Raw genomic sequence first — 13243 nt, 5'->3', positions numbered from 1 at the left:
CGAGGGGAAAGGAAGGGTGAAGAGCTGTAAGGGAGGAACATAGGGAGATGTGAGGGAAGGAAGAGAAAGGGGAGAAATGGAGAAGAGGGAGAAGAAGAAAGGAGAAGGAGAGAAAGAGGGAGGGAAGGGGGGAGGAGGAGGGAGAACACAGGTAGGAAGAAGGGGGGAGGAGAGCGAGGACAGGAATACAGAATTCACTGGGGGGAAGGGAACAAGGCGGAGATGAGAGGGCCGAGAGGAGGAAGGGCTGTCTCGAGGGCGGGGCCGGACCGGGAGAGGGCGGGGTCTGGGCCCAGCTGGGCCGTACCGGGGCTGGTCCTCCAAGATCGCACTACCAGCAGGGGTCTCTGCTCCGCCGTCGCTACTCGGCGGCAGCTCTAGCCCGCGGTCTCTCCGCTCTCCTCGCTGCTCTGCGCCGGCACCGGGGTGGAAGGGGAAGGGGCTGTCAGAGCAGACGAGGGCTGCCGTGGAAGGCTCCCCGCCCCTCACGCACAGAGGTAACGCGCCCCCGCCGCACACCTCGGCGCAGGCTGGCTAGGCCCAGCCGGAGCCCGAGCTGCCTGGCCCACCCCGGCCTCCTGACCCGCGGACCGGTCCGGCGTGTGCGTGGGCGCTCGTGCACGTGGGTGTAAGGGCCGCAGGGGGAGCGCAAGGGGAGAGGGGGAGCCCCGAAAGGGGAGGGTGGAGAAGCTCCGTGCCTCGGAAACCCCGCGGCAGGCTTCCACTTGCACTTGACCTTGGGGAAAAGGCCCCGGGCTCGGTGGCGGGGGGCGGGGGGGAGGGGCCCGGAGGCTCCCCGGAGGGCCGGGGACTGGGGGATGAAGCGCCGCTGTCACCCGGGCCGCTTTTTCCGGCCTTGTCCTCCCAGCCTCAGTTTCCCACTCCGTAAAAGGGGAAGTCGCTACAGTAACTCTCTCCCGGGCAGGGTTCGTGCCTTAAACGTTCTTCGCCAACTTTAAAATACAACTAAAAAAAAGCAGACGCTGAGAGCGCTGGGGGGTAATGCAAGCCGCGTACTCGTGCTCTCGCGGCCCCGGGCAGGGCGCCCGACCGGTCTCCTCCGCTTGCCCACGTGCAGAACGGGGATAGCGCTAGCGCCGCCTGCCCGGGCCTTTGTGGGGATTCCGTCCGAACCCACGTAAATCACCTTCAGAACCTTCCCTGAGCTACGTAACGTTAGGGTTACTTCCCGAGAAGCCCCTTTTGTAACCGCGAGGATTTCTCCACCTTTGAGGATGAGAGTCCCATGATTCCGCGAACTCCTCGAGGAGCTCGGGAGCCGTAGTGTCCTGTGGAGAGATTTTAAGGATTCTGAAAGTGTGGGAAGAAAAAATACATATATTTTCACTAACTTTTAACTGAAATGTAGTGTTTCCTTCGTAATGAACGTGCGCAACAAACACAGAAGTAGTAGTAGTAGTACCCGTGACATGTCACCAGTACAAATAACCATCATAACTGGTGCGATCTTAAAATATTATTTACGTTCCTCCCTACTTTGCAACCCCTGTGATTATTAGAGCTGTCCTATAGGATTGAAGCCTTCGTGTCTAAAGACTCGATTTCAATAGTTTGTGTCCTTTGCAATTTGCACATTAAACACAGTATGCACTGCCTGGCTGTGTGACCCTGGGTGAGTCAGTTGTCTCTTTAAAAAAAAAAAAAAAAACCAAAACTTTGCGCAGAGAAGGCTTCACCAACTGCCTAGCAGATCCATGATATCTACAGGGATGACGTAGGTGTCTGTTGCTAGCCTCCTTCCTTTCTTCCTTAACTTCCTTCCTCCCCCAGTGTGGCCACAAGGCTTTGTGGGGTTTGGTCTTGACTTTTAAGGAGTTTAGAACACTGGGAACAGTTAGAGGAGATACTATACTATAGTTAAGTGGAATCTGGGGTGGGACCAATGAGGAGCTCTGAGACAGACTCGCCTGTGGTGGGACTGCCTCTGCAGTCCAAGGATCCGGATTCAGATCCCATAGATGATAGTTGCTCTCTGTGTTTTCTTGGGCCTTTTATTCCTCTGTAGAATTAGGGAGTAAGAGGCGGTGGTTCTGAGTTGTTTTCCTGCATTAGTTTCATGATATTGTAATCTTTAAACTAGTGGTCCTCAGACTTTTTAAATAGGGGCCAGTTCTTTGTCTCTCAGACTGTGGGAGGGCCGGACTAGAGTAAAAACAAAAGCTCATACTGTCTCCGCCCCTCAGCCCGTTTGCCATAACCCAGCAGGCCGTAAACGTCCTCTGCAGCCGCATCTGGCCCACAGGCCCCGTAGTTTGAGAGCCCCTGATTTAAACTAGAGTAATTTGCTAAGAGTTGGATAGGATTTGGGTTTGCAAAAAGGAAAGATTCTTTACTTGGGATGAAGGGCCAAAGCTTGAGCTTCTGTGGAAGGAGGCGTGGCACTTTCACCTTCCCAGCTGCATCAGCACCCTGAGGGCTTCACCTGTTCGTACCTAGAATGATCTACTCTAGGTGGAGTTCTCTCAGTTTAAGCTATTCTCTCGAAATCCTGACCTGCAGATCAGCCCACTGGTTTTTATGTTTGTTTTTAAGATGGGACTAAGCAAGAGGGGACAGATGATTTCCTCTGGATTACACCTTTCTATCCCCAGCATTTTACATAGAGTTGTCATTTCATAAATATTGGCCGAGTTAAATTGAACTCCAAATGGATTAAGTCCCAGCCTCAATGTAGCATCTCCGATTTCCTTCAGAACAATGGGAAAAGCTCTGGATGTGGGGTCAGGAGTTCTGGATTTTAATCATGGCTTTGCTGCTTACTACCCGAGTGACTTTGGGTAAGGTATTTGATACGTAGTTTACCCATCTGTAAAATGAAGGGTTTAAGATCTTTTTCAGCTTTAAATGTCTGGTCCTGTGTTCCATACTCAGGAAGCTAGAAAACAAAAAATAATTTGTTGAAATGAATTGACAAAAATGATAAAAACCCAGGGCATTAATTATTCTCCATTTGGTAGGAATCCCACAAATGCATCTAGTTGATGCCCAGCAACATGCTGTAATTTTGACATGTTAAGGGCCTTAGCTTGACAAAATAGATCTGTCAAGTCACTTATCTTCTATCTGCCTCATGTTCCTCATCTGTAAAATGGGAATAATAGTGTTTACCACCCAAAGTTATTGTGAAAATTGAGTGTAAAAATATTTGTAAAGTGCTGTGTAAACCTTGAAGTTCTATATTAATACTAGTTCTTATTAAGTTTATTATTATTTTTGGCAGTGGAAGCGTTGATGCCTTCTGTTAGAAGACCATCATAGGGAAGAGACCTCTGAGCCCATTTAATCCACCCCCTTCATTTTACAGATGAGGAAGCAGATCTGCCCTAAGTCACAGAGGTAAGCATCAGAGATAGTATGTGACTCCAAAGTCACTTTCCTTTCCCTCATCCAAGGTAAGCAATATTTCTTGTCTCCTGAATTGCAGATAATTCTTCCTTTAGCTAATAAAATACTTTAGGGTCTTAGGAAAAGTATATCCTTTCACTGAAAAGAAAGAAGTTCAGTAACCAAGTCTTGATTTCTTGGTGATTTGGGGAGGGAGAGGAACTAGATTTTGGAAGTGCTAAAACGCCTGTTGTAATGAATGGAGAGCTAGTCTCTCTCTGTTGGGAATCCTTGGGTCCAAGTCTTACCATGACATATCAGCTATGTGACTGGGTAAATCACCTAAACTGAGTGTCTCATTTACTTAACCTGCCCTAGTCACCTAATCTCTGAATTTCTCAGGCAAGTCTTTTAAGACTACAAGTTGTAAAGTGACTGAGAGTCTGTGGCCTGTAGCTGGGTTAGCCATATGACAGTATGTGGCTTTCATTGCCTGATAAATTGTTTACATCAGAGGAAGTATATTTTTGGGAATATTTTAAATTAGAGCTGTTCTGGAAAAGCAGCCCCTAATTTGAGCCTGCTTTATTTCTTATATGAGACATAGATGTAGACTGGGAGGACCCTGAAAGCATTAGAAGGGGAAGTTATATGTTTAGTGTTCTTCTGTCCCATCATGCCCATAAAAAACAAGGCCAAAAAATGGTGGCAAATGGAGACTTATAACATGTCACAGTAACTCTTAACTAAATAGTTTTGTGTGAGATTTATGGATAATTGTTGTTGATCACTGTGTTATATGGTGAGGTGAAAGCGGGAAAAGATAATAAACTATGAGAGTCATTATTAAAGGATATCAATTGTAAAGTATAACCTTAGCAAAAAAAGTACTTTTTCAGACTCAAGTACCAATTATTGACCGTTTAAAAGGTATTTTGAGTTTTATGCTTGTGAAATTAGTTTCTAAAACCAGTTTTGCACACATTGGGTTATCTGACACACTTTGGTGGTATATGAAAATTTTATATCATTAACATTGCCCTCCTTTAGCCACTTATCTTTTTGTTTCCAGATTTTTTTTTTTAAATTTTAGTCCTATTCAGAATCCAAAATCCCTTCTATTCATTCTTATTATCCATTTTCTATCAGGTAGAACAAGATAAAAATGCTAAGGGAAGAGGAGGAAATGAAATTCAGATCTATTTGGTTAGATTAGTTAACAATTTGGGGATAAGGAAGGAGGTTGAACTGAGGGAAAGTTGAGAATTGCCTTTGGATTTTACAAATCTTTGGTGTCATAAATCAACATAATCAAGAACACTAGTTATATAAGAATTTTCCTAAAAATTTTCTCTTACACACACAATTTTCCAACTTTTTAAAAGAATTTTAAAAGAATTGTGCTTATTGGCATGATTGGCCACTATTCTCACAGCTAATTCTCTTCCTAAAGTAGAACCAAGTCTATTGTGAATAAATGACTTAATTATGTTGAATGTGGGGAGCATGCTCACTCGAATCAGTCTCAAGGAAAGAGTTAAATTCAACTCAAGAAAAAGAGATGGGATTGGGCAGCTAGGTGGCGCAGTGGATAGAGCTCCAGCCCTGAATTTAAGAGGACTGGAGTTCAAATCTGGTCTCAGACATTTAACACTTCCTAGCTGTGTGACCCTGGGCCAGTAACTTAACCCCTAGCCACAGAAAGAGAAAAAAAAAAAAAAAAGAAAAGGAGATGGGAGATCTATATTATGAATTTTTTTATGTTTTACAATTTAAGTAGTGCCAAATTTAGAAAAAATGTATCTGATTTAATGTCTGTTTCAGGTGATGTATGCTATGACTACTCTCAGATTGCCTATATGTGCTTTAAGAAAACCAAATGCCTGGATTGGACTCTGGGGGACACCTCTCACCCATAAACCCTGTACCTTTTGGAGTCAGTACATAAATTCTTCTAGTTATTGGTTAAGCATATCAAATTATAGAACACTATTCTTCCACGGCATTTCCTCTGCGAAACTCCCAGGGCTTTTAGTATCTCCAGAGTGCATTTCATTCTTTTCCATGAGACTCAAAAGCAACACAGGATCTAAAAAGACCAGTAAAAAGACTTTGCAGAAAACCGACGATGATGATGACGATGATTCTGATGAAGATTGGGGAGAGAGGAGTGAGCAGGAAGATGAATTTGATGATGACCCCAATGTAGTAAAAGACTATAAGGATCTGGAGAAAGTTGTTCCCTCTTTTCGGTATGATGTCATCTTAAAAACGGGGCTGGATCTTGCAAGAAAGTAAGTTTGAAAAAATATGTGATGATACCAACCATTAGTTACTTTTTAATATTAGTTGATATAATTTAGCTTTACAAACATTTAAATGTCTGCCTTAGATGATTAACAGCATAGAGTAATAGAATAACAGAATTTCAGAACTGGAAAGTTCCTAGGAGGCCATCTTATCCAGTAACCATTTTACAAGTAGAGAAATCAAGGTTTAGAAACAGCCTCACAGTTAGATTTTTGGAAAGCTTAGAACAGAACTTAGGTCTTCCACCTCTTAGACCAAAGCTCTTTCCACTTTGCCATATTGTTAAGGATGAAAAAAAAAGTTAATTTTAGCCTCTAATTACTTTTGGATCCATGGAGAAAGATAGGACATAGGATGGTTAAACTCACACAAATTGATTTTTAAACTATTTTTAAAGACTCATTAATGTTTTTCTGTAACCTCTTGCTCAGCTAACTATAAAAAAGTGAAGAATCTCTTGAGGCTGATATTCTTATTCAAGTGTGCAATTTGCCAGACATCCTGTGTGTATATAGAGAATTGTTTAGTTTTTCAGTCCTTCATGCATCTTCTGCTCATATCTAGAAACAGAATTTATTGGAGCTTCTGGCCATCAGTGCCGGTGACTCCCATTAGCACATAGTGACCTGATTCTCTTCTGGCCAGTCAAAATGATCCCTGTATTCTCTATTCTAAAATCTGATGGCCTTACTTAAAGTTGGTTTTCTCTCCGCCACTGTAATATCTGCTACTTAGTTTACATAAATCAAATCATAGAGAACAGGAAAAACAACAACAAAAGGGGGAGGGGGAGAGAACCCTTGTTTATTATTTAACAAACTTTTTATTTTTAAGCCCAGGTAAAATGAGCTAATATTTTGTGTCTTCTTTTAATCCAATTGCTGACATAAATTTCAGTAGGATGAGATAAACGTGGGAAATGCCTATTTAACAGCTGTTTAATTGCAGTACAGCTGTGGGGTTTGTAGATGGCACTCACTGTACATACTACTTCTGATTTCCTCTTAGAGCAAAAATATATATATATATATATATATATATATATATATATATATATGATGAAAAAGAATACAATAACTCTTTTTAGGAGGACCCCACCAATTTGGGCTACTCTTAGTTGATGAAGCTGATAATCAAAGGCACATTAACTTTGCAAACAAGTTCCCCAGTAGAGCCCTTTGAGGTTCCAGCCCTAGACAATAACCTCAATATGTGTCTAGATTGGGCTCCTTCGACTACTAGTTGGCAACAAAAGGGCAGTATGACATCTGTGCATCAATTCACTGATTCGGAAATGGTCTTTGGTGTTTTAGAAACACATGGAATTAACCCTTGATGCCCCATCACTTTCAATGTGAACTATCAGTTTGGGCCTCCACTCATTTTGTTCACTATTGTAATGTTCCTCTCAAGTTGCTGGTACAATGTATTCTCTAACAGGTCTATTTACTACTGTAAATAAAATATTACTCTAGAACATCATTCTCTCATTTTTCCCCATAAAGTAAAATAGAAGATGCATTCTACAAAGGTGAACTCAGACTGAATGGAGAAAAATTATGGAAAAAAAGCAGAACGGTAAGTTGTTTAAATGTAAATTGACATTGAAATACATTTGTCAGAGAGAATACCAATTCTGAACTGATACCACTCCTTTCATCTCAAATCCTCCATTCATTTCCCTGATTGTGCATGAGTACCATTTTATTTTAGCTATTCCAGGCCAGAACTAGACCTTAGAAAGCTTTGGTGGGTATGAAAGACAAAGATCATGTTAAACAGTTTATCATTAAACAGTCTCATCTGTCATTTTGATGGTTCATTTCTTTTTTTATTCTATTGGAAATCAAAATCAGAAACCAGGGCAATCCATTAACTAAACCCCTGATCCACTGACTGATCCGTTTTTGCTTCTTTCATAGTAACACATCCCAAAAGCAGTGTAGTTGGTCTTTATTTGAAGGTTTCTTTGGCTTCATATCAAAGAGCCAGTGTTCTGTTCAGTAGTCAGTTAAACAAGTACTACTAGCTCAGTGCTAGGTCCTATAGAAAACAGAATGTGAGCACGATAAAGCCTTTGCTCTCAATGAACTTACAGTCATTAGAACAATACAAGGCAGTACCAAAATTGGGTTTGACCAATGGTGGTACTGATAAGCAGTGCTTTGGGAGTTTTGAGAATTTAGAGAAAAAAAGGTTGAAGTTATTAAGGATTCAAGAGGATGTCAGAATTGAGATCTTGAAAGAACAGGAGCTATGGTTTGGATGGGGGATTCTTAACCTGGCATTTGAAAATTTTTTGTTTTCACAAATTTAAGTAACCATTCTTGAAACTAACTGCTAAAGGAGTTCATCACACACACACACACACACACACACACACACACACAGGACTCTAATTTCAGAGAGAGAGTGGAAAGAAAATAGATGAAGGTGTGAGTATTTAAAGGACAGTAAAAATACTTTGGACTTTTTAAAAATAATATTGGATTAAAAACTTTAAAAAATTAAACATGTTTAATAGATATTTTAGAGTCATGTTTTTTTTTCCTATGGTGTGAAACATATATAACTAATGCTTTCAGTGCCCTAAAGGAACTACTTTGCATAAGCTGTAAGCATGTGAATTTCAGAGGGTACCTGTTACTGTAGAAGCTTCCTTTGAAAGCCAGAATCATTTTTTTCAGGTAAGAATTTAGTAGGAATCCCAGAAATTCTGGGGAAAACAGCTAAGAAGTACTTTTTATTTTACTTCATAATTCCCTTTTTATTTCAGAATGATTCATGACAAATTGGCTTCTGAGAGCATTCTCTTGATAATTCTGGGCATCCGTGAGGATGACCCTTGTTTGAAGAATGTTATTATAGCTCTCCCAGCTAATCATATAGTATAGGAGGAAAACTTGTTCATTTCTTCCCTTTTCCTCCTAGTTTCATAGCTCCTGTTTTCAGTCAAATGAACTCTTCTTTGACTATATTTTGACAGTGGGGGAGCTCATGTCAGTCAATTACTTCTGATATGAATTGCAAAATTTTTAGCAAATTGGTCATTCATGCAGAAATGGGGCTGAGCATTTTGTAGCTTTGCTTTTTTCCCTTGAAATTAGTCCAGTGACTTCCTCAGTTGTAATAACTATCATATTATTCTGTATACAATGTTCCCAGAATTAAAAAAAAAAAAAAAAAAAAGGATTGCATCCAGCCTGGCCATCGCTTCACTCCCAACACCATCTCTTTTTTTTCCTTGTTTCCTTGCTATGATGTATTGTTAACTGCTGCCTAATTGCTTCTTCACCAGCCCATCTTCAGTTTTATGTTGTCTCACTGCTTTCCAGATTTCTCTTGGGGGTCAGTGGAGGATGGGGGCAGGATTAACATTCTGCTGCCTGAGAGGCTGGCCTGCCTTGTTACTAGGAAGTCTGGTAGTCATAGTAACAGTGTAACTAAGTGGAGATTTGAAATGTAGATGGTTAGAACCACTGATCTAAGCCTACTCTGCTTTGTAAAGATATCAGACTTGGTTTTCCTCCATGGACCTAGATACTCAGGGAGAATAGGGAACAGAGAATAGTCATCTGAATGCCCCAGAAGGTTGTCCCTGCCTAGCCACTGTTCTGGCCAATCCCTTGTTCAGCATTGCAGCTCTGCTCCAGTGTAGCAGAGCCAGCAAAAAACTTTTCTATGTCCTGAAAATGAAGCACTTTTCAAATGTTGATCTATGTACAGAATATAGGATAACTTTATATAGTAGTGCTCTGCCAAATTCTATCTGCCCTTATGTCCTCTAGGCTTCTTAGATAAACATTTACTATTATATGAACCTAAAACGAGATCAGAAAAGTATCAAAGACATTGTCCTTTCTTCCCCTGAATGAAACCAAGGAAGAATTCAGTCTAGGGTACATGAAAATGTCAAATCAGGGTTCACTTTTGAGCTCCAATGCTTATTAGCTGTGTGTGTCTATTACCTAAACCTTTCCTCCAATGTAAAATGAGGGTTATTACACTCCAACTTCCCACCTCAGAGGTGGTTCTAGATTATAAGTAAGTAATGTCAAGCTTCTTATGAGGAAAGCATTATTATTTTTTTTTTTTTTTAGGTTTTTTTTTTTTTTTTTTTTTTTTTTTGCTGAGGCAGTTGAGGTTAATTGACTTGTTCAGGCCCATATAATAGGATGTGTTAAGTGTCTGAGGCCACATTTGAACTGAGATCCTCCTGACTTCAGAGCTGGTACTCTATCCACTGCACCACATAGCTGCTCCAGAAGAAAGCATTATTAAACCTTACAAAGTGCTACATAAGCATGATAACTTATTCTTTTCTCATGAGACAGAACATGGTTTATTGTTTATTGCCTTTATATACTTATTCTCCTTTCCCTCCAGAAAGCTGGACACTAGGTGACAATAACAAATTATAAGACAATTGTGAACAGGTTTTATAATTCCTTAAAACTGATCCAGCTCACTTATTTGGGCTCCTATTCTATGGAGGGCCTAACTCTCCCCACTAGGGGATAAGTATCTTGGAGAACATTTTTTGCTTCTTTTCAGTATGGGGATGACTAAATTAATATATTGACAAATCTGCTATTTCGTGCATCATGCATGCACTGGCTACAAGATCTGAATACAACTGTACCAAGTTGTTCTGATTTGCCAGTTTTTCATTTCAAACAAAGAGTCTTTGATGCTCGCATTGGGGGGATGGCATTTGGGCAAGGTGGTCCATGGGTGAATCTCAGTGTGGCACTTTTTAGTCTGTCAGAGCTAGAAGTCAGGTCAGTCTACTAGCATTTATTAAGTGTTTACTGTATGCTATACACTGTGTTAAGAAAATTGGGGTTATAAAGGCAAAAAACAGTTGCTGTCAGGGAACTCTCACAATCTAATGAAAGCCAATATGCAAACAACTGTATATGTATATATACATACACACATTTTGTATGTATATGTATAATGTATATATACACATATATATATATATACACTCACACATGCATTATTTATACCTCAGAAAGAGTATGTGTATGTGTGCACAATGGAGATAGTTTCAGAGAGAGAGTAAAAGATTAAGGAGAACTGAAAAAGCCTTCTTGCAGAAAGTGGGACCTTAGAAGTAAATGAGTTCACGCTCATTTTACAGATGAGAAAACTCTGAACTTAAGTTTTTGTGTTCTAAAGGATATTAAGAGCTAATATACAGGAAAGTAAAAATAAGATAATTGAACTATATTTCTTATTTTTGACCCGTAGGACAGAGTGAGTTAATTATGTAAGTATCTGTGCATTCATTTTATTTAGGAAGAAACTAAGGTCCAGTGACTGAACATAACAGTAAGTAGAAGAGCCAGGATTTGAACCTAGGCCCTCTAATTCTAAACCCAGAATTCTTTCCCTCACTGCCATCTCTGGAGTTTGTTTCTGCACAGTTACTTTGAGGTAAAATGTTTGGCTCCTTTCTTACTAGGGCTAGCTGAGGAAATGTTATTTCTTTCCATTTCTCCAAGAAAATAATTTCTGATAGGATGACTGTGGGTTTTCACAACAACCAAACCAACAAAATGTTAAACCCTAACTTCGCTTTGCAACATATGTGGTCACAGTGGTGCAAAGATAGCTTGCAAAAGGCTCCTGTGCTCTTTCCTAGTGCAAACTTGGACTTGAGTCTTTACCTCCCAGGGTGAGCCCCTTGGAATATGCCAGCAGAGTGGATGATATAATCCCCAAAGACTTGTCAAAAAGTTCAACAAGCAGCAAGCTATTTGAGCTTGAGCTTCCTTCTACAATGAATCATAAGATCATCCATTTAGAGCTGTGAGGGACATGTGTAGTCATGTGTAGTCCGGCCTTTTTTATGGCTGAGGAAAATGTGGTACAGAAGTTAGATCAGTGGCAAGCAAAAGACTAGTGCCAAGCAGCCTCAGAAGAGAAATGAGGCTTTTTATGTATACTCCAGGTCCTATCTTGCATTCTAGGAAGGTGATCCCTGCTGTGTTGTCAATACCAGCTGAATTTCTAACTAGTAAAAAACAAATCAAATTCAAATGGTGTGTTTTATAAGCCAGTGTCTATTTTCCAAAATATCACAGTAGTCACTTTTAAATTTTCAGGTGAAAGTGGGTGATACACTGGATCTTATCATTGGAGAGGATAAAGATTCAGAAACAGAGACAGCTATGCGAATTGTCCTGAGAAAAGTGTCAGAAGAGAAAACTCAGTCTGAAAAGTACCGAGTGCTTTTACGCCGGTGGAAAAAAATCATATTGCCCAAGAAGAGTGTTTCTAAGTAGCCAGATTGAATCCAAGAACTCAAGTGTTTTTCATCTAGTGGGAAAATGGGACAAAGGGGGCCTTTCTGAAAAAAGGACATTTTTATAAAAAATAAAGTCTCATTAGTTCTGAAATCTGCTAGATCATTTTGTGAAAATGGGGATAAGCATATGTCCATACGTTCCTAGGGCTAGGCTTCAGCAAGTTTCTCTTGTTGACTTGGTTTGCACTTGATTTGACTTTTTTCCTGGGCATGGGAATGAATAATTTGATTTCCAGGTCATTTCACCCAGCATAAGATGTGCTGTGAATGAATTAAGTCCAGAGAGCTTATTCTAATGATTTGCCTATTTTCCTAACTTAACTACCTCATGACAGTGTTGTAAAATAAAACTGGCCTTATTGTTTCTTAATGTTTTTATTTCAGTTTTATATCCTATCAGCCTAAATGTCTCTTTGAGACTAAGCTTGCCTGTGCTTTGACTTTCTACAACTATATGACTTGGTTAGAAGCATTGGTAAAAGTGTTTCTGTCTCACATTACCCACAATAGCCTCTCTTCTTTTAATCCTTATCTCCATATCTTTGGGTAGCTAGCTCAGGATGTGACTAAACAGATAAGGTTTGTACATAATTCCAAATAAAATGGGTAAAGGGTCCCCTGGAAGATGACAAGCAGAATGTCAGCAAGATTCAATTTTTGAGCCTCTAGGGTTGGGAAGTTCCAAATAAAAGGACTTCCTATGAAAAAGACTTAAGTTTAATTCTAAGGATATGGTGCTAGGCCCTGTGACCCTGAAGTCTTCTACCAGTCCTTGTTTATTTTAAAACAGGTCACAGAAAGGAGATTATAGAAAATTGGTTTTTATTAAAAGGTTAAATAAACTCTCAGGAGCTCATAATAAATGTCCTCTGCAGTATTGCCAAAGGAATCTTTTCATCTTATTTTATGGCTGATCAATTTAGTTTTTAACCAAGTTATCATAAATTATTTATGAAATAATTGTGAATTTTTATCCATTCTCAAATTTTCTCACCTCCCCAAAACTTTCTCTTTCATAATAAGAAAACTCAAGATTGAAAGGCATGGATGGCGGGAGGCAACATGTTAAAATGGAAAGAATATGCCTTCTCCCTGCTTTGCCATTAAGTCAGTATGTACTTAGTCAAATCATCTGCTTTAACTAGAACAGCTAGGTAGTACAGCAGATAAAAATAATTGGGTTGAACTTTGAGTTCAAATTCTGCTTCAGACAGTTTTTTGACTTATAAGTTGGAATGTCTCAGCCTCAGTTTCCTGGTCCATACAATGGAT

General features: G+C 40.0%; 1 protein-coding gene across 5 annotated transcripts; it reads left to right on the top strand.

The window, feature by feature from the left end:
* The first annotated feature begins 322 nt into the window (after nucleotides 1–322).
* Nucleotides 323–12062, top strand: MTRES1 (mitochondrial transcription rescue factor 1). Of its 5 annotated transcripts, XM_074310167.1 has the most exons (6): nucleotides 329–497; nucleotides 2715–2798; nucleotides 3242–3357; nucleotides 5170–5639; nucleotides 7161–7233; nucleotides 11769–12062. In XM_074310167.1, exons 4-6 carry the CDS (start codon nucleotides 5173–5175, stop codon nucleotides 11946–11948), a joined length of 720 nt encoding a protein of 239 aa, XP_074166268.1. In that variant the 5' UTR covers nucleotides 329–497; nucleotides 2715–2798; nucleotides 3242–3357; nucleotides 5170–5172; the 3' UTR covers nucleotides 11949–12062. The 5 variants fall into 5 exon arrangements, with proteins under 5 accessions (XP_074166269.1, XP_074166268.1, XP_074166265.1 ...); XM_074310168.1 differs by lacking the exon at nucleotides 2715–2798 and having other exon boundaries at nucleotides 323–497; nucleotides 3242–3413; XM_074310164.1 differs by lacking the exon at nucleotides 2715–2798 and having other exon boundaries at nucleotides 330–497.
* Nucleotides 12063–13243: the final 1181 nt, after the last annotated feature.

The sequence above is a fragment of the Sminthopsis crassicaudata genome, chromosome 4 (genome assembly GCF_048593235.1).
Source record: "Sminthopsis crassicaudata isolate SCR6 chromosome 4, ASM4859323v1, whole genome shotgun sequence".
Lineage (NCBI taxonomy): Eukaryota > Metazoa > Chordata > Mammalia > Dasyuromorphia > Dasyuridae > Sminthopsis > Sminthopsis crassicaudata.
Note: the sequence above shows the minus strand (reverse complement) of the source record. Positions and strands in the feature narration are given on the sequence as shown.

Excerpts from the sequence above, each read along its gene's own strand:
- MTRES1 (XM_074310168.1), top strand. The coding sequence starts at position 5,173 with ATGTATGCTATGACTACTCTCAGATTGCCTATATGTGCTTTAAGAAAA. Across the intron at positions 5,640-7,160 it reads GGGCTGGATCTTGCAAGAAA|TAAAATAGAAGATGCATTCT; the intron begins GTAAGTTTGAAA and ends TTCCCCATAAAG. Across the intron at positions 7,234-11,768 it reads TATGGAAAAAAAGCAGAACG|GTGAAAGTGGGTGATACACT; the intron begins GTAAGTTGTTTA and ends TTAAATTTTCAG.